The sequence below is a fragment of the Notechis scutatus genome, chromosome 7 (genome assembly GCF_049901735.1).
Source record: "Notechis scutatus isolate UNSWTSFEM ecotype Mainland chromosome 7, rNotScu1.2, whole genome shotgun sequence".
NCBI classification, from domain to species: Eukaryota; Metazoa; Chordata; class Lepidosauria; order Squamata; family Elapidae; genus Notechis; species Notechis scutatus.
Window position 1 is genome coordinate 3,728,293 of NC_142015.1, and position 26,474 is coordinate 3,754,766.

At 43.5% G+C, this 26,474-nt stretch overlaps 1 protein-coding gene and 1 long non-coding RNA gene across 3 annotated transcripts in view; both read left to right on the top strand.

Annotated features, from left to right (window-relative positions):
* Window positions 1-26,474, top strand: part of LOC148130013 (uncharacterized) — a 67,453-nt gene that overhangs the window by 21,459 nt on the left and 19,520 nt on the right. The window lies entirely within an intron of this gene.
* The window catches only part of LMAN2L (lectin, mannose binding 2 like), a 31,502-nt gene continuing 19,520 nt past the window's right edge, over window positions 14,493-26,474 (top strand). Inside the window, exons 1-3 of one of the 2 annotated variants that reach the window (XM_026688190.2) lie at window positions 14,493-14,746; window positions 18,087-18,205; window positions 23,430-23,547. In XM_026688190.2, the coding sequence (XP_026543975.2) occupies window positions 14,560-14,746; window positions 18,087-18,205; window positions 23,430-23,547 (424 nt within the window). In that variant the 5' untranslated portion in view covers window positions 14,493-14,559. The remainder of the gene's footprint in view (window positions 14,747-18,086; window positions 18,206-23,429; window positions 23,548-26,474) is intronic. The other variant, XM_026688189.2, reaches the window with a different exon arrangement.

Below are 26,474 nucleotides of genomic sequence, written 5' to 3' on the forward strand. Positions count from 1 at the left end.
TTCCCCTCTCTTTAATCTCCCTTTCTCAATCTCTCTCTTTCCTCTCTCTCTCTCTCTCTTCTCTCCTCCAATCTCTTTCTCTTTCTTCTCCTCTCCCTATCTCTCTCCTCTCTCTCAATCTTTCTCTCTCCCTCATTCTCTTTTCCTCTCAATCTCTATTTCTCTCTTCTCTTTCTCTCCCTCTCCCTCTCTATCTCTCTTTTCCTCTCTTTCTCAATCTTTCTCTCTCCCTCATTCTCTTTTCTTCTCAATCTCTCTCTATTTCTCTCTTCTCTTTCTCTCCCTCTCCCTCTCTATCTCTCTTTTCCTTTCTTTCTCAATCTTTCTCTCTCCCTCATTCTCTTTTCTTCTCAATCTCTCTCTCTCTCTCCTCTCTCTGACTCATCTATCATTCCGTGCAAGGGTTTTAGGAAATCAGCAGCTGATGGACTATTTATAACACCCTTTATGAATGAAGAAATAAAGCAATGGGCACAGGTGGAGGACAGGCATACGTGATACCCAGGAGATCCAATCTAAAGGTGAACAAAATGATTATAATGAAGGGGATTTCCAGAGTGTGTCTTGGAGCAGGGTGGCTTCATTCCCCAAATGTGCAATCAGAGTAGTTGGAACAACAGGAACTTTTCCCTGTCATTAGCTTCCTCCGCATTTTCTCTTTGATGGTTCCCACCCCACCCCCCCGAAAATGAATGTTGTCTTGCAAAAGTTAATTACGATGGCTTTTAAAAATAAACACATTGATAGAAATAGATGTTGAGACCCTGGAAAGAGTCCAGAAAAGGGCAACAAAGATAAATAGGGGGCTGGAGACTAAGACATATTAATCAGACTAGAGTTTGGAGGCCTCTAAAGACCCCTGGAGGTCTTCTAGTCCAACCCCCTTCTCAAACAAGATCCTATACCATTTCAGACAAGCGACAGTCCAGTCCCTTCTTAAAAATCCTCCAGTGATGGAGCGCCCCCCCCCTTCCCAACTTCTGGAAGCAAGCCGTACCACTGGTTGATTTGTAAAGGGTGAGAACGTTGTGAAGTGACCGTTCGGAGTTGTTAACGGCACAGAGAAAAGTGAGTTGTGGCTCTTTGTCACACTTAACGACCGTCAGCAGCATCTCCACGGTCACAGGAATCACAATTTGGCCGGTTGGCAACTTGACTCCTCTTTATGACGGTTGCAGAATCCCGGGGTTCGTTTCTGTGACGTCCTGACAAGGCAACTCAACGGGGAAGACAGGCTCACTTAGAAACTGTGTCACTTAACCAGAGATTCACTTAAGAACCGTGGCAAGAAAAAGTCGTAAAAGAGGGCAAAACCCACTTGACAACTGTCTCATTTAGCCACAAAAGTGTTGGGCTCCATAGTGTTATAAGTCAAGGACTACCTGCTGATAGGGACCTATTATCACAGGTGGTGGAAATGCGTAAAAGCAAAAAAAGTACTGGTGGAAAATAAAGGTATGGATGGAAGAGATGGTTAGCCAAAAAGTAGAGTTTAGACCAGAAGTGTTCCTATTGGGAATTATAGATGAGAAATACAGTAAAGGAACAATATATTTAATGATACATATAATAACAGCTGCGAGACTGATGTATGCCCAAAACTGGAAGAATGAAGATACCCCTACAGAAAGTGAAATAATAAGGAAAATATTAGTCTGTGCAGAGATGGACTGTGATGACCCGGGAAGCAGCATACACATAATAAATCCACAAATGTAAATAAATTTCCTTTAATGCCTCCAACTTGGCCCTACTGTTCAATTGTTCGCAGTTGGAGATTAAACTCTTTCCAACATAGTCTCTAAAAGAAAGAAATACAGTTCAAACTCAAAAAATAGATAACGGAGAAATAAAAAAAACCCAAAACAAACTGCACTGAAGGAATTTTCACGACAGACCAGGATAATTAGTTACAAACTTCAAGAAGATAACAAGGCACAGTGCATTGGAAGAATGCCAACCAAGATAAATCTCAGCCAGAAATAAAACACGCTTTGCTTCTAGCAACGCTGTGTTTAAATGCCCCTCCTATATACTATTCCCCCAGCTACAGCCAATGAGGGGATCATGGCCGCTTCCTCTCTCGTAAGCCAAGTTGTTCCCTTCTCCGTTCCTCCCTGCGTGCCCTAGGAGGGAGAGGGGATGAGCCAGCCAGCCTCTGCCCTTCCCCAGCCTCCTCCACAACCTCCGGAGCCACACTTCCACTCCGTAGGCTGTTCCTCCTTTCCCTTGGAGTCGGTCTCCAACAGGGGCATGACATGGACAGACTAACTTTAGAAATCAAAGATAAGGGTGAGACAGAGTATTATGAAGTCTGGAGTAAAATGTATCTATGGCTGGAGTCAAGGAAAAAGAAAGGGTTGATGCTTTATAAGAATGAAAGTTAAAGTTTGGTAAATGGAATGGAATATAATGGACAAATACGAGATGATACGAATGCATGAGTATAAAAGATGCTTGTAAATATGTATATAATTGTAGATAAGTGTAAATAGAAATAATATGCAGCTAGCACTATACTAATAACATAAGGGAAAAAGGAAATTAATTGTTATGCGTATCTCTGTACTATAGCTTGTATGGCCGAAATGATGGCCAAGAAAGTCGCACTGTGTTCAATTGTTTTTAATGTTTATTCAATAAAATTTATTACTTTTTTAATAAAGCCAAGGACAACCTGCTGTACTGCCTTTGGGCTAACTGCCATGCATTCCCAAACTGCTTAGGCCTGGTCACCTTCCTATAAAAAGGAGAGAGGGAGGGATGGAATCCTCTCCTTAATAAACTTAGTCCTAGAAAAAGGGGTTTCCTGGTTTTATCCAATCTCGCGGCAGGTTAGCTTCCTGTCTGGGATGAAACTCGCTTGACAAAAAACAGCCACACCCTATTGGCATCTTGGATAAAGTGTGGGAGGGCAGCCATTCCCCAGAAGGCTTCTGTGTGAAAGGTGATTACACCTGTTTTGTGGTGCATCAAACATCAATAAAGTTGCGGTTTTGCATCTGATTTCCCCAGCAGGCAGACTCAATATTTCGCTCTCCGTTCTGGCTGATGTTGTAACAGTTGTTGTTAGTTGCAAAGTCGTGTCCGACCCATCTCGACCCCATGGACAATATTCCTCCAGGCCTTCCTGTCCTCTACCATTTTCTGGAGGCTCTTCTTCTCCTTCCTTCTCAAGAGGTGGCCAACGCCTTTGAGTCTCATTCTAACTCATTGTACATTCAGTTGTAACAGTGGTCAAGATAATAGTCAAACAGATGCTGCTTAGTGGCGGTCCCGTAATTTTGAAATGCTCCTGCAAGAAAAGGGCAGCTAACTCTCATGCAGTTTTATCGAAAGAGGCAACTGAAGACATTTTAACAGAGTTGGAAAGGATCATGTAGGTCATCTAGTCCAACCCCCCGTGGGGGCCCAAGCAGGAGACTGTACACCGTTTCTGACCAATGGCGGTCCAGTCTCTTCTTGAAAGCGTCCAGGGATGAAACTCCCACAACTTCCAAAGGCAACTTATGTTCCATTGGTTGATTTTTCTCACTGTCAGACAATTCCTCCTTATTTCCAGGTTGAATCTCTCCTTGTCCTGCCCTCAGGTGTTTTGGAGAATAGATTGACTCCTCTCTTCCCTGTGACAGGCCCTCACATATTGAAGTCGGCTGCTGCCAGCCTCCACCACCTCCGAAAGCAGCACTCCACTCCCTGATGGTCCTGGCCCCATCCCTGCATCACACACAGGCCCCTCATCTGAGTCCTCGCTCTCCGAGACCTCAGCCATCCGCACCTGCTGCCGGCGTACCACAACAATTGTGGAGCAGGCACTCGCACTCAGGCCAGAGGGCCGGCGGCCCCAAGGATGACCCAAAAAGTGATGGATGGACTGCCTGCATGAAGATATGTGAGCCGTAGGCTTGTGCTCCGCCCATGCTGCAGACCGGACAAAGTGGCGGGTGAAATGCAAAGCTGCAGACGCCGTGAGATGACGGGAATAGTGCAAAGAACACATATCTATGGAGCAGTTGAGGCCACTTGGGAGGGGAGTTTATCTGTGCCCTCAGGGTGACCTAAACCAGAGTGCAAATGGTTGTGGAATCTTTCAGCAGTTCCAGGAAGATTCCACCAGCATTTGCAATGTTCTGTTTTGTTTTATTTATTTATTTATTTATTTGTTTATTTATTTATTTATTTACTTACTTATTTACTTAGTCAGTGTCAAATGCTTACAATATAATAGAAATAAGAATAAACATAAGTTTAAATATAAGAAATAGGAACTAATAATTGGGGACAATAGGACAGGGACGGTAGGCACAATGGTGCGCTTATGCACGCCCCTTACAGACCTCTTAGGAATGGGGTGAGGTCAATAGTGGATAGTTTGAGGGTAAAGGAGTGGGGGGTTTGAGCAGGTGACAACAGAATCAGGTAGTGAGTTCCAAGCATTGACCACTCTGTTGCTGAAATCGTACTTCCTGCAATCAAGCTTGGAATGGTTTACATTTAGTTTATATCTGTTATGTGCTCTTGTGTTGTTGTGGTTAAAGCTGAAATATTCATTAACTGGTAAGACCTTGTAACGTATGATTTTATGTACTATGCTTAAGTCCAATCTTAGCCGATGTAGTTCAAGGTTGTCTAAGCCTAGAATCTTAAGTCTGGTGGTGTAGGGTATTTTGTTGCAAACAGAGAAGGGTAGTACTCTTCTGGTAAAATACTTCTGGACTCGCTCAATTGTATTTATGTCAGATATACAGTGCGGATTCCAGACAGCAGCGCTGTATTCAAGTATTGGTCTAGCAAAGGTTTTGAATGCCCTAGTTTGCAAATCAGTATTACCAGAGGAGAAGCTTCGTAAGACCAGATTTACAACTCTTTAAAGCCTTTTTGGCAATGCTGTTGCAGTGAGCTTTGGCGCTTAGGTCATTCGATATGAAAACTCCAAGGTCCTTGACAGAGTGAGCGTCATCCACAAGGTCATATCGGCCTAGCTTGTATCTGGATTGTGATTTGGAATGTGATTCAGGTCACCTTGAGGGCACAGATAAAGTTGAAGTCCACAAATGTTTAAAGTTGCCAAGATTGGGCACCCCTGGTTTAAAACATCTCAACCTATTGGAGTCGTGCAACGTGCTAAGCTTTCAAAGCAAGGAAATTACACTAAGGCAGCTAGTAGAAACCAGGATGGTGTCTCACAGATACCAGGGGTTGATAATGTAATTTACTTCATTAGCCTAAGGAGATTGTGGTGATCTGCCCACTCCCTTGCCATTGCTGCGAACACTCGTGAAACTGTGTTATTTCCTCCCGCATCTTTCTATCTTGATGCAACTGTGCTGTGAACAGGGTTTGCATCACTTCAGCAATGGTAAAAGTCTGTAAATATTCTCCATCCTCCAGGTCATAGTCTCCCCTGGTCCTTCTCTTCACTAGACTAGCCATGCCCAGTTCCTGTAATCTGTTTTAGTCTCCAGTCCTCTAATCATCCTGGTTGCTCTCCTCTGCACTCTTTCTAGAGTTTGAATATCTTTTTTTATAGTGTGGTAACCAAAACTGGATGCAGGATTTTAGGTGTGGTCTTACTAAGGCTTTATAGAGTGGCATTAGTACCTCCCTTGATCTTGGTTGCATCCCTCTGTTAATACAGCTTAGGATTGCATTGGCTTTCTTGGCTGCCGCTGCACACTGTTGGCTCCTATTTAGCTGGTTGTCCACTAAGACTCCAAGATCCCTCTCATAGTTAGTGCTATTGAGCTTGGTATGTTTTAATACGGTCCTAATATTCGATACCACCACCATTTCTCGGTTGCTTATTTCTTACATACAACATTAGATTTCGTCATCCCTTGTAAAAAAAAAAGTGATTCACAACCTCGCCTTGCCAAGTGAAAGATTTTTATCAGCTCCTTCTTCAAGTAAAAGATGTAGATTGGAACTTACAGTATCATTCCAATTATCCAAAATTGATTTTATTTCTTTATGCTCTGAACCCTTCGGGAAGTGTAATAAATATTATTAATATTAATTATCCATCTCTCTAGTCTGTCTCCCAACATCTGATCACACCTGAATCATGCTATAGATTTTATGTTAGGCATTGATGGTTTCTTCTAACTGGGCACTGCTAAACAGTTTCTTAAAACCAAGCAATAAGTGATTTTATTTTATTTTTATTTTTTTAAAGATGGACATCATCTAGGTATCCATATTTACTGTATAAAAGTGAAATACCCCTCATGCATCATCACAAAATCTCCAGAACTGTAAAGCCTACAAATTTGAAATTTGGCACGTATGTTCCTCTTGGTGTCTAGGTGCTCACTAATAAAGGATTTTTTCCAAATGACCATTAGAGCATTCGTATTTCCTATATTATTATTATTATTATTAACATACTCTGATGCTAAGGAGTTCTACTCCCCCTTCCCACCTGAAAAGAAATCTGTTCCAAATGCAAAACACAAGCAGAGGAGTTTCAGTTTCAGAGCACCAAGCAGCTTTAGTACAGAACAGTTGAGCTAAGCCATGCCCAGGCTCCTTGCTGTCTCCTTCTTGCTCACACAACAAATGCTATTTCAGTTTCCAAACAGCCCTCAACTCTCTCACATACTAACAGGACACTAGCCAGATGAATACCGATGGATGCTGGTAGACAGAGGCAGAATTCCCCCCTCCCCTCCTTTATTTTCCTCCTCAAAAACTAAGCCCAACCACATAGTTTCGTAGTAAAGCAGAGGTATCGAGCCAGTGTTTTAATACAGCCCTAATGTTGATATCACTGTTTCTCAACTGCTTATTTCTTACATACAGCATTACATTTCGTCATTCCTTATAAAAAAGTGATTCACTACCTCGCCTTGCCAAATGAAAGATTTTATCAGCTCCTTTTTCAAGTAAAAGATGTAGATTGGATCTTACAGTATCATTCCAATTATCCAAGATTGATTTTATTTCTTTGTGCAGGGGTCTGGGCCCTTTGAGAGGCATAATATTATTAATATTAATCATCCATCTCTCTAATTGTCTCCCAAAATCTGATCATACCTGAATCACGCTATAGATTTCGTGTTTTTCTTCTTGCATTGCCCATATCGCTTTGTGTCCTGAAAGAGTGTTGGGTAATTCTTATTGTGGCTGATTGCTATGTCCTGTGTTAGATTTTTGAGTTAGGGGCTGCTGGCTTTAATTCTATCACTCCGCTTTTGTTAGCTGTCGAAATTGCTGTAAGCGGTTTTCAAAATATCCTCTCTTGAATGGGGCAGTATTTGCTTTGCTTATGAATGGAGCCATCTAGATAGCTGCCTTCCTCTTTCAATGAACACTTTATCTCATTAAGTGATGGCACCTGCTGTGGGCTATTAAGAAAGACCGGGGGGCTGCTTTCTGCCTTTAAGAACATGTTTCTCTATTTCTCCTTTGGGGAAATATAATATTCTGCCTCTTTTAATATTCCCCCAAAATATGTCATTCTTCTAGAGGTGGTAGGGGGGCTTCCCACAGTAGCAGGACAGAAGGGGTCAAAAAATTCAAGATGGCGGCCACAATGGGATCAAAGCTAGACTCTTTGGCACATGTAAAAAGGAGTCAGGCCTTGTTCTCATAGTTGCAGCAGCCATCTTGATGTTTTCCCTTTCCTGTTTCTTTTTTAACTGACTACAAATTTATTTATAAGCTGCATGCCTCAAGCAGAACAATGCATTATTGGAGTACAGTGCCATTGATACAATATTGACTAAAGATTAAAGCATTCATGCTCTAATGTTTAGATAAACCTCTAAAGATAAACGAAGTTTACCTCAACATTACAATTGTTAAAAATGTCAGTGTGAATAAGCATAATAACGTGGTTCAAATTTTGCATCCAGAGCTAAATGTGGCATGAAGAAAAAATTATACTTTATATACTTTACAATAAAGTTATACTTTATTGTATAACTATTTGTTATACAATAAAGGATTCTGTTTTAAGGTTCAAACTTAACACTATGATCTCCGTTGCATTGTTTCTTATTATTATTTGTGGAAACCAAAGATAAAAAGACTAAATCCCCAAAACAAAATAGCTTTTTGTTATTAATGTCTTTGGCTTCATAATTCCAATGTACTCCAGGTTGGCTAGGAGAGCCCTGAGGTTCTGAACCCAAGTCTACTTGTCTTTGATTATATCATATTTCAGTTTAAGTCTTTTTGCTCAGCTTTCCAAGCTGTTTCTCTTCCCTTCCCTTCTCTTCTCCACCCACCTATTTGCAAACCCAGAAGTTTTTTTGTTGTTGTTGTTGTTCTATGGTTCCAAAAAGGATGTTAAATTATTGCAGCATTTAACACCTCCGTGACATTATTCTCCAGTTGCTTATTTAATACCGGGGAAGGAAATCAGGAGATCAAATCAAATTGGTTTAATTGTGTACTTCTTCTGCAATTAGTGAGTTAAAACTGGATCCACACTAAATACAGTCGGAAAGAGCAAACGTTAACCTCCTTGCAAGAAAATAACACTGAGAATTTGGAAGCAAATCTTATTTCTAAAAACCAGAGAAATAAACAATGCAAAGCTCTTATTCTTAACCATTCATAGTATACACCAAATAATCAGAGTCATTGTAATATAATAGGATTATTAATTAAAACAATAACATTGCATCAAAAATTGGTGACATGGTAGTAAAAATCACGTCAACAATATAAAACTACTAATAAATGAAAATTCCAGCATTAGTTGTTTTTTAAATGTCAGGATAATAGAAGTGTACAGTTCACACCAGTTTCCCTCCAATTGTTTCTTCCGGCTACGTGTGGAACTATAATTCCCAGAATCCTGAGATCCAGAATACCCAGCTCCCAGAATTCCCCAACCTTCAAAGAATATCAAATGTGAACCTATTCTACACCTACAGCCATGTTTCTGGACCTTGGCATGTTGAAGTTGGGTGGTCTTCAGCTCGCAGAATTCCCCAGCCAGCACTCATGGCTGGAGATGGGGAAGCATGCTGTCTAGGGAATTCTGGGAGTTGGAAGTCCACACTTCTTCAAGTTGCCAAAGTCTACAAACGCTGGATTAACATAACTCGTTTCATATCCAAAGCCTTCGAGATTGTGCAGCTGAAATTTGACGGCAAGCTGTCAAAGGCAAAATGGGACACGTGGAGAGATTCCTGAGAGGGGCGGGACAGGGTAGACGGGGCCAGCCAGGGGTGAGGTTTGCTGGTTCACTGAACCGGTCATAAAATTAACGACTGGTTTGGTACCGGTTCGCTTGAACCAGGGTGAACCGGTAGCACTCCACCCCTGGCCCCACCTGTGATCATATGCTGAGGATTTCCTATAATGCAAAATTTATCCGAACAGAAGCTGAATTACCCAGGTATCTTTTCTTCCTCCTCCACCTCCATATCTCATCCTCCTTTGATTAAATTTGGAATCTGGTTTAACTTTGATCCTACTGTTGACATTTTCCTTCCACCTTTGCAGGAGAAACAGCCTCACCTCCAGCCCTGCTCTTACAAAAAGCACGTTCAGTCCTTCTTTGTTGTTTAAAATAAAATAACCTACAATATGCTCTGCGAAATTGCCTGCACTGCAGACAGGACAGCCAACTCCTGCCATTAAGGCTCTGGGCAGCTTTAAAAATAAACAGCGGTCGAGAGATAAAATGGACTGTATTAAAACAAGATATTTATAGCTCTCCTAGGATGAATCTCCAGGGGATACATCATATAGACAGGACAAGTTTATTTATCAAATTTCTGTACCACTCAGTGTACTTGCGTGACCTTCCTTCCTTCCTTCCTTCCTTCCTTCCTTCCTTCCTTCCTTCCTTCCTTCCTTCCTTCCTTCCTTCCTTCTCATCCTGTTTCTACCTCTCTCATTTTTCTTTGTCTTTCTCTCATTTGTGATCTTTCTTTCTTTCTTTTTCTTTTCTTCTTTTGTTCTTTTTCTCTCTTCCTTCTTTCTTTTTCTTATCCTGTTTCTTCCTCTTTTCTTTCTTTGTCTTTCTCTCTATCATTTTTGATCTTTCTTTTTTCTTTCTTTCTTTCCTTCTTTCTTTTTCTTTCTTTTCTCTCTCCTCTCTTTGCTCTTTCTTTTTCTTGTTTCTTCCTCTCTTGTTTTCTTTCTTTGTCTTTCTGTCATGATCTCTTTCTCTCTTTCTCTTTCCTTCTTCCCTTCTCTCTCCCTCCTTCCCTCCCTTCCTCTCTCCCCAACTGCCTCTAAGCTGCAAACTCGAACAGGAGGCATGGAAATTCATCTAGCTGAAGATTCACCTTACGTGTTTCAATCAGTGGTTCTACTATAATTCTCTTTAGAATCACCTCATTGGAAAGAGCCGTTCAGTTTATGGAGCCCTATTCCCTGCTCATGCAGAAATTTTGCATTCATCTTGGTTACCTTTCGTTAATTTAAGGCTTCAACTCTTCTCGATGGAAATGGTTGCCATGGGCTTTTAGAAATCCCCACTCCCACGGAGCATCCTATCCCCTTTTTCTTCCCATTGGTTCGAATTCATTAAAGTCTGCTTTTTCAAAAGTTCAGCACGCTCCTCTACTTCGTTGTAGTTGGCTTCTAATTCCAAGATTACACCCTCACTTTCTCTCTTGTGTTCCTGGTATTTTCCCTTCAGGGAAGTTTTCCCTGTTGGCTCTAATCTTGTCAACAGATTGCTGAATGTTGGAAAGAGAAAGTGGCTGGTAGGGTTTTCATATTTCCCAGAAACAGGCTTGATTGGTATTAATTTGCATAAGGTCCTGATCCGGATGACTTGATTCCTTTTAGAAAAAGCTGCAATTGATTTTGGAAACAATGTGGTGCAACGTGTTCTGGATTCCCAGAAGAGAGAGGGTGCCTTCTAGACCAGGGGGGTCTCCAACCATGGCAACTTTAAGCCTGGTGGACTTCAACTCCCAGAATTCCCCAGCCAGCAAAGCCAGGTGCCTGAATTTTGCCCACACGATCATGGGGGAATGCTACAAGGGTCGTAACTGTGATGGCTGAGGAGAGCGAGGACTCAGATGAGGGGCCAGGACCATTAGGGAGTGGACTGCTGCCTTCAGAGATTGGGAGGGCTGGCAGCAGCGATGAGGAGGTTCCCGAGGAGCCTGTGCCAAGTGCGCACGCATGCAGGATTGCTCGCAGGAAAGAGCAGTTACAACAGCACAGGCGACTCGGGGGTAAGGCTGCAAGGTAGTGGCCCCTCCCTCAAGAAGATAAAAGCCAGCTGTGAAACAAACTTTCTTTGCAGAAGGCAAAGACGTTTTGAAAACTTCCGCCTCGTGGACCTTCCAGTATCCTGAGTTTGTATTTGAAGATTCTTGTATTGCAAATGATTTCTTGTCTGTTATTTTTTGGCAATTTCTCGTACAGTTTGGCAAGGCTTGTGCTTATCACAGCTAATTATTTTGGTAAGTGCATTACAAAGTTTTTGTTCCTTTTGAATTGTGTTTGATTTGTCGGAAAAGGGCATGGGTCAGAACAAAATCTTAAAGTTGCCCAAGTTGGACACCTAAACCCTGGTTAAACAAACATGCCTTAGTTTGATGGTGAACTCAATCAAAGCAAGAGCCCAACATCCTGAAATCTGAGAACAAAACTCATTACAATGAATGCAATCATTAACCAAAGTTGCTGTTTCTAGTTCCATCTAAGGATTTGTTCTAGTACTGAATGTACCTGGATTCAGGACGGAATACAGCTGTCTTATGCGGTGTGGCAGCAAAAGCAACATCACACCTTGTAATTCCTTCAAACAACCTCAGGCTGAATTCAATGTTTTATTCCATTGAAGATATAAATGCAAACTGAGGAAAGAGGGAGCCAGAAGGAGTTAGAGAGAAAGAAATTAAGTTCAAGAAAGAGAATGAAACAGTATACTAAGCAGTCTGTGCTTAACCAAGGTTAATTGAATAAATCACCATTGGCTGGATTTATTTGTTTTATAAGCTGTGGTTAAAAAACCACCCAGAGAGAGTCCATACAACTCTCTAAATATAAACATAAAGATCACTATTGGTCAGTATGTTCTGTGAATATAGAATAACAGAGTTGGAAGGGACCTTGGAGATCTTCTAGTCCAACCCCCTCCTCAAGCAGGACACTCTACCATTAGTGGTAGAATTGGTCAGGTTTATTAGAAGCAACTTAGAACTAAAGAGAAATTTCTTGACAGTTAGAACAATTAATCAGTGGAACAATTTGCCTCTAGAAGCTGTGAATGCTCCAACACTGGGAGTATTTATTTATTTATTTATTTATTTATTTATTTATTTATTTATTTATTTGCCAATTGTTTACAAGATAATAAGTATAAGTGTATACATAGTTGTGAATACATGAAATGGGTACATATAAAAAAAATAAAAGAAGAATAAGAGAAACAATAGGACAGGGACGGTAGGCACGTTGGTGCGCTTATGCATGCCCCCTACAGGCCTCTTAGGAAAGGGGTGAGGTCAATAGTAGACAGTCTAAGGTTAAAGTTTTTGGGGTTTGGGGAAGAAACTACAGAGTCGGGTAGAGTATTCCAGACATTGACCACTCTATTGCTGAAGTCGTATTTTAAAAAGAGGTTGGATAACCATTTTGTCTGAAGTGGGGTAGGGTTTCCTGCCTAGGCAGGGGGTTGGACTAGAAGACCTCCAAGGTCCCTTCCAACTCTGCTATTCTATTCTATTTGTCAGTGTGCTCATTTCTTTCTACAACTATGGAATTCAGGCTAATCTTTTTACTCTGGTCAGGCTATCCTCCACAAAATTTAATTATCTTTTTATCAACTTCTCAGTGAGTTAAAATTTAACTTAAGCGTAGTACACACAATTATCTGCTACAATGTCCTGCCAGTCAGTGGCTACTTCAGCTTCAACCGCAATAATACAAGAGCACACAACAGATACAAGCTCAATGTAAACCGCTCCAAACTTGATTGCAGAAAGTACAACTTCAGCAACAGAGTGGTCAATGCCTGGAATGCACTACCTGACTCTGTTGTTACATCCTCAAAACCCGAAAACTTTAACCTCAAACTATTGACCTCACCCCATTCCTAAGAGGTCTGTAAGGGGCATGCATAAGTGCACCATCATGCCTACCACCCCTGTCCTATTGTCCCCATTTATTCGTACCTATTTCCTGTGTTCCTACTCATGTTTATACTGATGCCTATTATCTTGTAAGCGATTGACAAATCAAATCAATCAATCAATCAATCAGTAAATAAATAAGTAAATAAATAAAAATGTAATTTATCAGCAGCCTCCCTCTTCCTGTTCCTATCTAGGCTCAATGATTGTAACAGCATAGCGCCATCTTGTCGCCTCTCTTGGAATTCTCCATGTATTCCCCACCATCCGGTCAGAGCTGAAGAAGCCTCTTGGATGAGAAGCGAAACATCTTCAAAGAAAAACCAGAAAGTCCAGTTGCCTCTTGAAAGAAAAAAGCACCTTTGGGGCAACCATGATCTGGGTGACTGAGAAGCTCCACAGACAATTCTCCATGTACTTTTGTAGATTTTCTTCTTAAAAGTACAATACGGCCTTGGTGGCTATTTCTTTTTTCTTTTTTAAATAAAATTTATTTTTGTTGATCCCTTGTGAGATTGGTCCAGCTTTCCAAAAGGAGAAGGAAATCCTGAAATCCTTTGCCACGTGCCTTTATGCCATAAGATCACCAGGTGGTCTCCCATCCTCCCTTTAACCCCTGGAAAAGCAGCATTGGCAATGAGCACCTGATCTCTCATACATACACATCAGGGAAAGGATGCCAGGTGAGATGTACCTTGGGAGACAGGTGGTGGCAGAGAAAATGATCAAACGGCTTCCTCAAGGCAGGGGACAAAAGGTAGATTGTGATGACCCAGAAACCTCCATGCTTCCACCCTGTGGCTCAGCTGAGGACAGCCCTTTGAGGTAAGCTAGGTCAAGAAACAGGGATTGTGAGAATCTGAGTCAGAGGGTCCCCAAACTTGGCAACTTTAAGACTTGTGGACTTCCAACTCCCAGAATTCTCCAGCTTGAGCAGGGGGTTGGACTAAATGACCCACAGGGTCCCTTCCAAGTTCCAACTCTAATCTGTAATCAATGCTGCAATGGCCGTTAAGTGTGAAAAACACTTTTTTTTAGTGCCTTTGTATCTTTGGAACGGTCACTAAATGAACAGTTGTAAGTTGAAGGGTACCTGTGCTGTAATTGCCACTTTCAGCTCCTTACTTTCTCCCGACACTCCGATAATTCAGGCCTGTTTCAGTTCCCAAGGCACTTTCTCCAAATTAGCATATCACCTGCTTTCCTTTTCCACGTCCAAACTTGCTAAAGTATTATGTTAAGCTGTAAATCGAGGAGTCCCTGCGTTCCCTTCCAGAGTCGAACCAACACCGAGTCTGAAACAGGGCGCTACCCCTTTAAGGCCGCACGGGACTTTGCACTACGTTTCCCAGAACCCTTCGCGAAGGCCCCGTCGAAACCTAAGCGCTCGGCCAATCGACGAGCAGGAAGGAACGCGGAAGGGGGCGGTGACCGAAGGGCGGGCCAATCCGGAGGCCGCGGGCTTTCGCGAGCCCACTCGCGGGCTGACGGAGGGAGTAAGATGGCGGCGGCTGTTGCAGCGGCGGCTGAGCGAGCCGGGAGCGGGGATGCCGGGCTCCGGCGGCGGCGGCGGCTGCAGCTGCAGTTGCAGCTGCTGCTCTGGCTGCCGCTGCTGGCCTGGGAAGCCGGGGCGGAGCAGATGGAGGAGTACCTGAAGCGGGAGCACTCGCTCACCATGCCTTACCAGGGTGCAGCAGCTTCTCCTTCGCGGTTGTATTGGGTGGGTGGGTGGGGCTGACTTGCAAGGTGGAAGTCCGTCCGGTGTAGCCCCTGCTCCCAAGTCAGGGTGTTTCCCGCCTTGGAGAGGCTCCACCTGTTGCATCCCTGCCTGTTAAGGGCGCTTGGGCTTTCCCTAGAATTACTTTCCTAGATGCATGGGGTTGGGGTGGGGGATTGGGGTTGCAGTGCTGCCTGGGTTGAGCGTCCCCCCCCCTTTTTGCAGCATGCAAACAGTTAACAAATAATCAGAGCTGGAAGAGACCCTGTAGGTCATCTAGTCCAACCCCCCCTGCCCAAGCAGAAGACCCTACACCCATTTCTGACAGAGGGCAGTCCAGTCTCTTCTTGAAAGCCTCAAAGGGATGAAGCTCCCACAACTTCTGAATAACAGAATAATAATGGAATTGGAAGGGACCTTGTAGATCATCTAGTCCAACCCCCCCTGCCCAAGCAGGAGACCCTACACCCATTTCTGACAGGCCCAGTCTCTTCTTGAAAAAGTCTCAAACAAGCGGTAGAGTTGCAGAGAAATCATCCAAGGCTGGGGCCACGAGAGCTATTACTGGGTGCAAGGAGAAAATACAGTAATATGTGTGTGTGTTTGTGTGTGTTTGTGTGAGGGAGAGAATTTCTTTGCTGATGTTCCTAGAAAAGTGGGAAAGGGGTTGCATTTCCACCTGGGGGTGGGGGAGGTCAGGTGGATGCAAGGTGATGGTCTGCTGTTCATCCAGTTTTTTTTGTGGTGGGAGGGCGGGTTGTGAAATAGGTCCTCGTGGTGTGGGAAGAACCCCCCTCCCCCTGAAGAATGAAATATTTGGGGGAATATTTAAAAGGCAGGAAATAATATTTCCCCTAAAGGAGAAATTGGAGGAGGGGGGGACACCTTAAGGGAGACAGAAACCAGTCCCCAGTTTCCCTTCCCCAAGCAGAAACCGAGGGCTTAAAGCAGGGGTCTCCAAACTTGGCAATTTTAAGACTTGTGGACTGAGTTGAAGTCCACAAGTCTTAAAAGTTGCCGAGTTTGAGGACCCCTGGCTTAAAGAAATGCAGATTTGTGGCAATCCGTTCAGAAAGCCTGGGTCAGACAGAGACTCCGGATAAGCAATACGGTTAGGCAAGCGAAAGGTTGACAAAATAAGCTCAGACAAACACCTAAGGATTTGCATGTCCCCTCTTGCCTGTAGAGCCAGCCGTGACCCCTACGTGACCCCATAGGAATCCCCCCCCCAAAAAAAAATTTATATAAAAACCCTCCTGCTCTCAATTCCATTTGGTCAGCTGTCCCAGCATCACATGTCCGGTTGGTGTGGTCCTGCTTCATCAAGAAAGGGATTGTTTCTTTCCAGTCGGCCTCCAGCCACCATTTTATTTCCATTGCCTTTCTCCCGGCTTGGAAGTGGACCTGGATATTTCTTCCAACGTTGGCCTGAAACCTGGCCAGGAGGCTGGAGACGAGAAAAGCAGCACGATGGGGGTACAACAGCTGGGGGTTTGGGTGCAGACGGGACTTGGGTGGGTGCAGAGGAGGCCTCTCCTGTTGCAATTCGAGTGGCTTTTCTAAAATCCATCTGTGCAGGGAGGTGTCCTCCTCCATTTCCATCGGAGTCAAAATCGGTTGGTTTCTCCCACTGAAAATGGGGGTCAGCTTGGCATCAGATTTCAGGTCAATATACTGGGCTAGAGATTTTCTGTCTTTATGGATGAAATTAAGCATTGCCAGAAAAAAACTAAATGGAATTGAGACAGTGAATGACGTTTTTACCCAACAGATTGACAGGCTTTGATGAAAAATATTTCTGGTTAGATTCTGCCGTGATTGGATGCTTTTAATTTCTACTCTCTCTTTTCAGGTTTATCTTTGCCCTTTGCTTTTTTTTAGAGTTGGTTTCATTTAAGTTTTGAAGTCTATGTTTTTGTGTGTATGTGTATCTATACACACACGCACATACAAATTCTGTACATAGAAAAGGAGCCCTGAAATAGACGGTGTGGTCTGGTGTATTAATGAGAGATATTTTCCCCTAAAGTTCATTCTAAGATCTGGGACCTGCTGAAATAGCGTGAGGATCCTTTATAGTCTTGCAAGTCTCTTGTTTTTCTCCTGCTGGTAATTTATAAATTTCATTTTGAACTTGGGAAAAAAAAAAGATTTTCTGTCTTTCACTGTGAGTTCCATTGTATTAAATGAGAGGTGCACTAAGGGAGGCTCAGCCAATCTCATTGTGCACATGTTGCACGCTGACAATAAAGGTCTGAATTGAATTGAACACACAGTGAAGTATTGTGTGAATTGTGGAGGGGGGGTGGGGTGCAGAATGCTCCAGAAGTCTCACTTTTGTTATTCACCTGGCTTTGGAAAAAAGAGACTTTTCAATGAAACCCAAGGAAGTAGAAAACTGGCACGCCTCAAACTCAAAGAACCTGCCTTGCGACATGGGTTTTGTTGACGGCTTGAACTGCCTTCATAAACTTTTCCACAAGAGTTTTAATTTCGCCTTCTGGACCAGTGTGTTTCATAGCTGACCATGTCCCTCATAATGGCAGGTTTGGTCAAAAGGCACAGCTTGTCATGCCCCTGTCAGCGTCTGAATCCAAGGAGGAAGACGAACAGCTGACAAGGAGCGAGAGTGTGGCTCCGTTGGGTGTGGACGAAATTGGGGAAGGGTAAAGTCCGGCTGGGCAGAGCAGGGGAGAGGTAGAACAGGGAGAGGGAGTTCAGAGGAAGACCCATGCCCACCCCCTCTTCATCCTAAGGCACACAGAGGAACAGAGAAGAGAGCAACGTGGGTTGCATGGCTTATGGGGGAGGAAAGGGCCCTGATTCCCTTCATTAGCCACAGCCGGGAAGACAGTTGATAAGAAAGGAAGGATGCATGTGGCAAACTGCTGGGAGCAAACATGACTTTATCCTGTGTTGTCGTGGCTTATCTGTGTTCCTGGTGTCTTCCCAACTGTGTGAGTTTTGCTGTGCCTTCACATCTGAAATTCTTGCTCCTGCCCTGCCAAACTAATTACTTCAGTTTGGCTTGTTTGGACTTTAAGTTACAGTTTGTGTTGCTCATGTTTTGGACTTAGATTCTCTGCAGCCAAAGGCTGTTCCTGGGAGAGTTTTTCTCCAGCCAGAAGGAAATCTGGACATTGGGGTCAAAGTTGGAGCTAATAAAGGGACTCTTATTGATTATCTGACTGAGTTGCCTTTGTGCCACGCTCCGGGTCATCACACAGCTCAACCTCTGACGTCAGATGGTGTTGGGAACTAGTTTCGACCTAACCACCAATTAGTCCTTAATGTTCTTTTTTGTTTTTCAGGTGTGGGATCTGGCAGTTCGTCACTGTGGGAACTTATGGGCAATGCGATGGTGATGACCCAGTTTGTTCGTCTCACGCCAGATATCCAAAGCAAGCAGGGTGCTGTCTGGAACAGAGTGGTAAGGCTTAATCACCTGAGGGCGGGCTCTAGGACTTCATTAGGGTTGGAATAATTGGCAGATACCTTCCCCCTCAATTGATGTTATCCTGTCCGTAGCAAAAAGGAGGGGAAGGGTGAAGCAATAAATAGCAAATGTCCTGGGGGAACAAAGGTGATTATTGCAAAAGGGCCTGATTTTGCAAAGGTGATTTATCCTGCCCAATCAGAAGGTGTGGTGTGATACTGGATTTTGCATATTGCATTAAGCCAGAATTTGTTTAGTCATGGTTTGGGAAATAAAGTTGGTTGGTTTCACATACCGTCCTTTCGGAAAGCATCCTTCAGGTCAGCCAGTGTTGCTCAGCCTTGGCTGAATGTGCTGTAGGCGGATTCTTTCCATCTTTTAGCATAGTTGTTTCTCAACTTTACGATTGGGTGAACTTACATAACTCTCCAGCCGCCCATTATAAAGTTGCTGAGACGTAGAAGTAGTCTTGGACTTTAACAACCAAAGTTGAACACACAGTTTCTGTTAAGTGAGTCATTTTGCCCCATTTTCTTGCCAACTTTCTTAAAGAGAATCACTACAGTGAAATTAGCAACAGTTAAGTTAGTTGTTGTTGTGGTTGGCTGGCAGCAGGTGCGGATGGCTGAGGAGAGCGAGGACTCAGATGAGGGGCCAGGACCATTAGGGAGTGGACTGCTGCCTTCAGAGATTGTGAGGGCTGGCAGCAGTGATGAGGAGGTTCCCGAGGAGCCTGTGCCAAGTGTGTGTGCGCACAGGGCTGCTCGCAGGAAACAGCAGCTGCAACAGCGTGGGCGACTCAGGAGTAAGGCTGCAAGGTAATGGCCCCTCCTTCAAGATGATAAAAGCCAGCTGTGAAGCGAACGTTCTTTGCAGGAAACAAAGACGTTTTGAAACTCAGCCTCATGGACATTCCAGTATCTTAAGTTGTTATTTGAAGACTCTTGTGTTGTGAAATATTTCTTATCTGTGATTCTTGGCAGCCTCGCACAGTTTTGGCCAGGCTTGTGCTTATCGAAGTTAATTAGTTTGCAGCAGCCTTTTAACCGGGGATTCATAAGACCCATTAAAAGGTTTCTGTTCCCTTTGGTTATTGTTTGTTTTATTGGAAAAGGGTTTGGGTCAGAACACCAGCCGCCCATTGTAAAGTTGCTGAGACGTAGAAGTAGTCCTTGACTTTAAGAACCAAAATTGAACCTACAATTTCTGTTAAGCGAGACATTCACTAAGTGCGTTTTGCCCCATTTTACAAACTTTCTTGCCCCAGTTGTTAAAGAGAATCACTATAGTTGTTAAGTTAGTTACACAGTTGTTAAATTAATCTGGCTTCCCCGTTGGCTTTGCCCTGTCAGAAGGTCACAAAAGGGGATGACATGACCCCCCGGGATACCTCAACCGTCATAAATACGAGTCAGATGCCAAGCATCTGAATTTCGATCAGGTGACTATGGGAATGCTGCAACAGTTGTGAGTGTGAAAAACGGTCTTCACTCACTTTTTTTCCCCCAGTGCTGTTGTAACTTTGAACATTCACTAAATCAATTGTTGTAAGTCAAGGACTACCTGTAGTGTTTTAAGGTGGTGTTGCTTTCCTTCTGTTTTCTTTTAGGAAGTTTAGGCATCCAACAAGGGGTCTGCTTACCGTGTCCTTCAGGCATTGTAGGAGCACAGCTCCGTTAGTCCGTGGTAGCAAAACCTCAGAAGGAGTTGTCCCAAAGGAGCTTTTTCAAGAGGCAACTGGACTTTCTGTTTTTTTTTATTTTTCTTTTGAAGACGTTTCACTTCTCATCCAAAAAGCTTCTTCAGCTCTGACTGGATGGAGGGGAACGGAAGGATTTCTACTCCTTGCAGACAGCTGGTCATTTGCATCCTTTGAGAGGGTCGTTGAGGCCTCTTGAAGGTCTGTCTGTGTCCTCAGGATCACCTGAGTAGTTAGTGCAAATGGTTCCCGTAGTCTGCAATTTTTTCCCTCTGGAAATCCATTCCTTCTCCCACACGATTCCAAGGGTGTCCATCCCAAATTGCATAGCTAAAAGTCAGTCCTCCAGGTCAGTTTTGTCCCAAAAGTGCTTTTTTCAGGAGGCAACTGGACTTCCTGGTTTTTCTCTTTTGAAGACGTTTTGCTTCTCATCCCAGAAGCTTCTTCAGCTCCGATTGGATGGTAGGATTTATATTCCTTGCAGACAGCTGGTCATTTGCATCTTTTTAAAGGGTCTTGAGGCCACTTGGAAGTTGATCTGTGTCCTCGGGGTCACCTGAGTAGCTTTAATAGTTCCTGTAGCCTGCATTTTTTTTTTCCTCTGGAAACCCATTCCTCCTCCCACACCATTCCCAGGGAGTCCATCCCAAATTGCATAGCTAAAAAGCCTATGGAGATTCTCAGTCCTCCAGGTCATGGTTGACCCAAAGGTGCTTTTTTCAGGAGGCAACTGGACTTCCTTGTTTCTTCTTTTAAAGTCTATTCTATTTTCTTTTTCTTTTGAATTCTATTCTGTTCTGTTCTGTCCTACTCAAGATGTTTCTCTTCTCACCCAAGAAGCTTCTTCAGCTCTCACAGGATAATGGGGAAATTGAAGGGCTGAAGAAGCTTCTTGGGTGAGAAGCGAAATGCCTTCAAAGGAAAACCAAGACAGTCCAGTTGCCTCTTGGAAAAAAAGCACCTTTGGGACAACCGTGGATGACCCGAGAACCTCTCTAGATCGGAAGGAATTGATATTTTTCTGCTTAGAAATTACATTCAAAGGTATATGCCCCACAGGTAATCTATATTTGCACAACCTTCTCTTCCCCATCGCCCCATGCACATTTAGGAGTCTTTTATCAGTGTAGTCTTTATTCTGTGCATTTGATGAACGAGCTGCAGTTCAAGAAACTTTGTGCCTTTCGTGAAAGTTTACTTGGAAGAGGTGCTATCAAACTTACAATTTTTATCTTTTTTCTTGCAGACAGGGATAGAGTATAATGTGGCCACAATTTTTTTTAAAAAAAATTAGAAGCTTTTTAAAACAGGGTGTAATATCTCGGGCATCTCCTTCACTGATTCTGCAGTTTATATACACTTGAGAGAATTTGCTGATCTTTGATTGAGTTGTTTGCTTTCCAGCTCAGCTCTGGCTGTTCCCTGTAGTTGAAGCATGCGCGTTGGGATTAATTACTGTCTTTCTGGCCCTAAATATAGCTCGGCTGGAAGGGGAATACATGGATTATTGGCACAAGGAATTGTGGGTGGGCGTGCGTTGTCCTTTGCAACCGCTAATGTGCAAAAAACAGTTGTCACCTTTAGCTCTAATATTTGCAAGCGCTTAAAATAAATGAAAGGGTTGTGGTGTCTCAGTGGCTTTTATCCCCTCGTTTTTTAAAATACAATATTGGAAATTGTGTGACTAAGTGACAGCCTGGGAGAATGCAGAGAAGCACAGTCCATTTATAAACAAGGAATTGAACTGAACTTTTTAATCGAATAACCTAAAATGAGTGATAATCAGCTTTCCATAATCTAATAATCTTTGGGTAGCAGCCTTGCTTCCCTGGCACGAAAACTCTCTTCTGATTCTGTTACTCAGACATTTGAGGGACATACTCAGGTAACTCAGTGGCTAAGACGCTGAGCTTTTCGATCAGAAAAGTCGGCAGTTCAGCGGTTCGAATCCCCACCGCCACGTAACGGAGTGAGCTCCCATTACTTGTCCCAGCTTCTGCCAACCTAGCCGTTCGAAAGCACGTAAAAGAAATGCAAGTAGAAAAATAGGGACCCCCTTTGGTGGGAAGGGAAGAGCGTTCCGTGCGCCTTCGAAGGCGTTTAGTCCTGCCGGCCACATGACCACGGAGACATCTTCGGACAGCGCTGGCTCTTCTTTGGCTTTGTAACGGAGATGATCAGCGCCCCCTAGAGCCAGAAACGAGTAGCATGGATGTGCAAGGAGGGGAACCTTTACCTTTAAAATAAGTGAAGCGTCTTCAGCGTTCTCCAGCTCTAAGCTTCTCGGATGAGAAGCAAAATGTCTTCAAAGAAAAACCAGAAAGTCCAGTTGCCGCTTAGGAAAAAAAAAGAAAGCACCTTTGGGACTTTCTAGCAGAAGTTATGCTGCTTTGAAAGGATCCATTTCCTGGAGGAACCTACGTATCTCACCTGCAAAGGAAGTGTTAAGATACATTTCCCCCGCTAATCACAAAGAGGCTTTGGGTGCTCCAACACTGGAGATTTTAAATAAGAGATTGGAGAGACATTTGTCTGAAACTGTATATAGCCGTGATGGCACACAGAGCCATTTGTGCCGGCACGCAAGCTGCAGGCAAACTTACCTCACTGCGCATGCACTGCGCCTCACAGCTGATTTTTCTGCTGGTTTGAGGCCTTTTTCGGCCTCCCAGAGGCTTCAGGAAGGCTTCTGCAGGCTTCTGCAGGCTGAAAACTAGCCCCGTTTCATCACTTCCTGTTTTTCCGAAAATACCAGAAGTGACGAAACAGGGCTAGTTTTCGGCCTGCAGAAGCCTGCAGAAGCCTTCCTTGAGCCTTTGAGAGGCCGAAAAGGCCTCAAACCCGCTGAAAATCAGCTGTGAGGCGCCATGCAGGTAAGGGGACAACGGGGGTGGGTGGGGATTACGCACGCATAGGTAGGGGACGTGGGGCGGCACGCATTGCCTTCTGGGTGCTGGCACATGAGTGTGCATGTGCAAGTGCGCGCACAATTTTTGGCACAGGAGCCCAAAAAGGTTAGCCACCACTGGTATATAGGGCAGTGATGGCTAACCTTTCTGGTGCCGAGGGCCCAAAGCATGTGCGTGCGTGCAATCCCAAAATGCAATGCGAGTGCCCCCCCCCCCCGTGCATGCACCCTGCCCCCTCCTCCCGTGCTCCGTTTTGGCTTCCAGGTTGGTGCAGGAGGCCTTCCAGGCCCAAACAGGGCACCGGGTGTGTACACATGCGCGCGGTCCCTTAAAATGCAATGCAAGCGCCCCCCGCACATGGAACCTGCCCTCTGCGCATGCCCGACAGAGACCCGAAAAACAGCTGACTGGCAGGAGGGATGAGTGTGTGCACGGTGGAGCTGGGCTGGGACGATGGCTACCATGCCATAGGTTCGCCATCACGGGTGTAGGGCTTCCTGCTTGACCAGGGGGTTGGACTAGACAATCTCCCAGGTCCCTTCCAACTTTTGTATTCTGTTTTGAGGGATTCTCACTCCTTTCTAAGTTGCATCTTTTTTGCTTCCCGCAGCCTTGTTACTTGAGAGACTGGGAGATGCAGGTACATTTCAAAATCCACGGACAAGGGAAAAAAAACCTCAACGGAGACGGGTTTGCCATCTGGTACGCCAAGGATCGAATGCAGCCAGGTAAAATCTTTTCCAAATATATGCCAGACTTTGATCTCTGGTGCTGCGGTCTCTTTGCAGCAGGAATAGAATACAACAGAACAGAATAGAATAGAATATTGGAATGAAGAATAGAATAGAATAGAATAGAATAGAATAGAATAGAATAGAATAGAATAGAATTCTTTATTGGCCAAGTGTGATTGGACTCACAAGGAATTTGTCTTGGTGCAAATGCTCTCAGCGGACATAAAAGAAAAGATACATTTATCAAGAGTCAAGAATCATCAGGTACAAGACTTAATAATCGTCATAGGGTAGAATAGAATAGAATAGAATAGAATAGAATAGAATAGGAGCCAGAATAGAATAGAATAGAATAGAATAGAATAGAATAGAATAGAATAGAATAGAATAGAATAGAATAGAATAGAATAGAATTCTTTTATTGGCCAAGTGTGATTGGACTCACAAGGAATTTGTCTTGGTGCAAATGCTCTCAGTGTACATAAAAGAAAAGATTCATTCGTCAAGAGTCAAGAATCATCAGGGACAACACTTAATAACAGTCATAGGGTACAATAAGAATGGAATGGAATGGAATGGAATAGAATAGAATAGAATAGAATAGAATAGAATAGAATATTGGAATGAAGAATAGAATAGAATAGAATAGAATAGAATAGAATAGAATAGAATAGAATAGAATAGAATAGAATAGGAATTCTTTATTGGCCAAGTGTGATTGAACACACAAGAAATTTGTCTTTGGTGCATATGCTCTCAGTGTATACATAAAAGAAAAGATACATTCGTCAAGAGTCAAGAATCATAAGGTACAACACTTAATAGTCGTAGGGTACAAATAAGCAATCAAATCATACTAGTAATAACTAATATAAATCGTAAGGATACAAGCGACAAAGTTACAGTCATACAGTTGCAAGTGGGAGGGGATGGGTGATAAGGAGTGATGAGAAGATTAACAGTAATAGTAATGCAGACTTAGTAAATAGTTGGACAGTGTTGAGGGAAATATTTGTTTAGCAGAGTGATGGCATTGGGGAAAAAACTGTCTAGTTATTCTGGTGTGCAGGACTCTATAGCATCATTTTGAGGGAAGGAGTTGAAACAGTTTATGTCCGGGATGTGAGGGGTCTGTAGATATTTTCACAGCCCTCTTTTTGACTCATGCAGTAGACAAGTCCTCCATGGAAGGCAGGTTGGTAGCAAGTCAGCCCATCTGCTGGCAGATTTTTAGAAAGATCTCCTTTCCTTGGATAGGAGTATCTTTGATACCTGTTGATACTTTCCCTTGTTTTCTTCAATAGAATGTCAACTCATAAAATATTTCTATGGTCCTTTTAGAGTTGCAAACAGAAAGGGAGGGGGAGCAGTGCAGCGCAAACCGAAAGTGCATTCCATAAATGTTTCCAAAGATAGTTTCTAGGTGACTGAAGTTCCTGCCTTGCAAAATTCTAACTGGAGAGCCTGATTGATGATTCTGGGCTATGGATGTGTCCCATTGGAGAATATGAATTCAGATACACCCAGGGGATGGTGGGGGGGAAACCAGGGTCAAGGGTGACAATGAATGATGTGCCTCAGAGTCGGCTACACCCAGGCAGTGCCAGCATGTTAACTCCCAATAAATCCTTTTTAAGTTTTGGAAGTTTGGCTCGAGACTCATGATTTAAATGGGGGGAACTACCGGAATCCTGACATAGAACCAATGAAAAAAAACTTTATAGAATATTTCGTATGTTAGATATAAGGATGTTTCCCAGTTGGATCTTCAACTTTGGACTAAATTATCTTCTCTTGAACTAAACTAGAAACCTTGGGTTCCTGCACCGGTATGTGTTTAAAAAAAAAAAGTATTGTTAGGGAAAAAAATATGAAAGGCTAAATGAAGTTTGTCTCCAAGGTGCTTTTTCCAAAAAGCAACTGGACTTTCTTGGGTTTTTTCCCCCCCCCACCTTTGAAAATGTTTCTCCTCTCATCCAAGAAGCTTCCTCCGTTCTAACTTGACTGGTGGGGAAGAGAGAATCTTCTTGGATGGGAAATGAGATATTTTAAAAGGGAAAAAACAACAAGAAGACAGTCCAGTTGCCTTTAGAACAACCGTGACTTGCATGATTGACCGTCTCCATGGACACAAAGCAAAACTTCCTCTCACTTTCTAAACACGTTTTCTTGTGACAGTAAGGTTTTCCAGAATTTAATTGGGCAAGCGCAGAAGAGAATCATAACTTTTTCCTTTATAAAAACAGGAAAATTCTTAGGGGTTCTTGGGGCTCCCTGAAGCTTGTTTTCTTGCAGACTTTCTTGCACTGATGATGTTACCTAGTTTGGTAATGAAACGTCTGCAAGAAAACAAGTTCAGAGAGCACAAGGACTCTAGTCCTCCTCCTCCTCCTCCTCCTCCTCCCCCTCCTCCTCTTCCCCTCCTCCCTGCAAACTCCAATTCCTTCTATCACTGATGATGTTACCTAGTTTGGTAATGAAACGTCTGCAAGAAAACAAGCAGGTTCAGAGAGCACCAAGGATTCTACAGTCGTCCTCCTCCTCCTCCTCCTCCTCCTCCTCCTCCTCCTCCTCCTCCTCCTCCTCCTCCTCCTCCTCCTCCTCCTCCTCCTCCTCCTCCTCCTCCTCCTCCTCCTCTGCAAACCCCATTCCCTTCTAGCGCTGATGATGTGATCCAGTTTGGTAACGAAACCAAACTAGGTTTGGTCACCCTCATATTTTGTACTTTGCACAACCCACAGAAACTGGGCGAATGTTCAGGTTGTCTGCAAGAAAACGAGCAAGCTCAGAGGATCACCAAGGATCCCTCATTTTAACCCTGAGCTATAAAACATTCCCCTTTTTAAGGGAAAATCCTTTTGGCTTTTCTGAAAGCTACGAAACATCGGAGAAACCTTTGCCGGGGCGGTTTGTTGTGAACC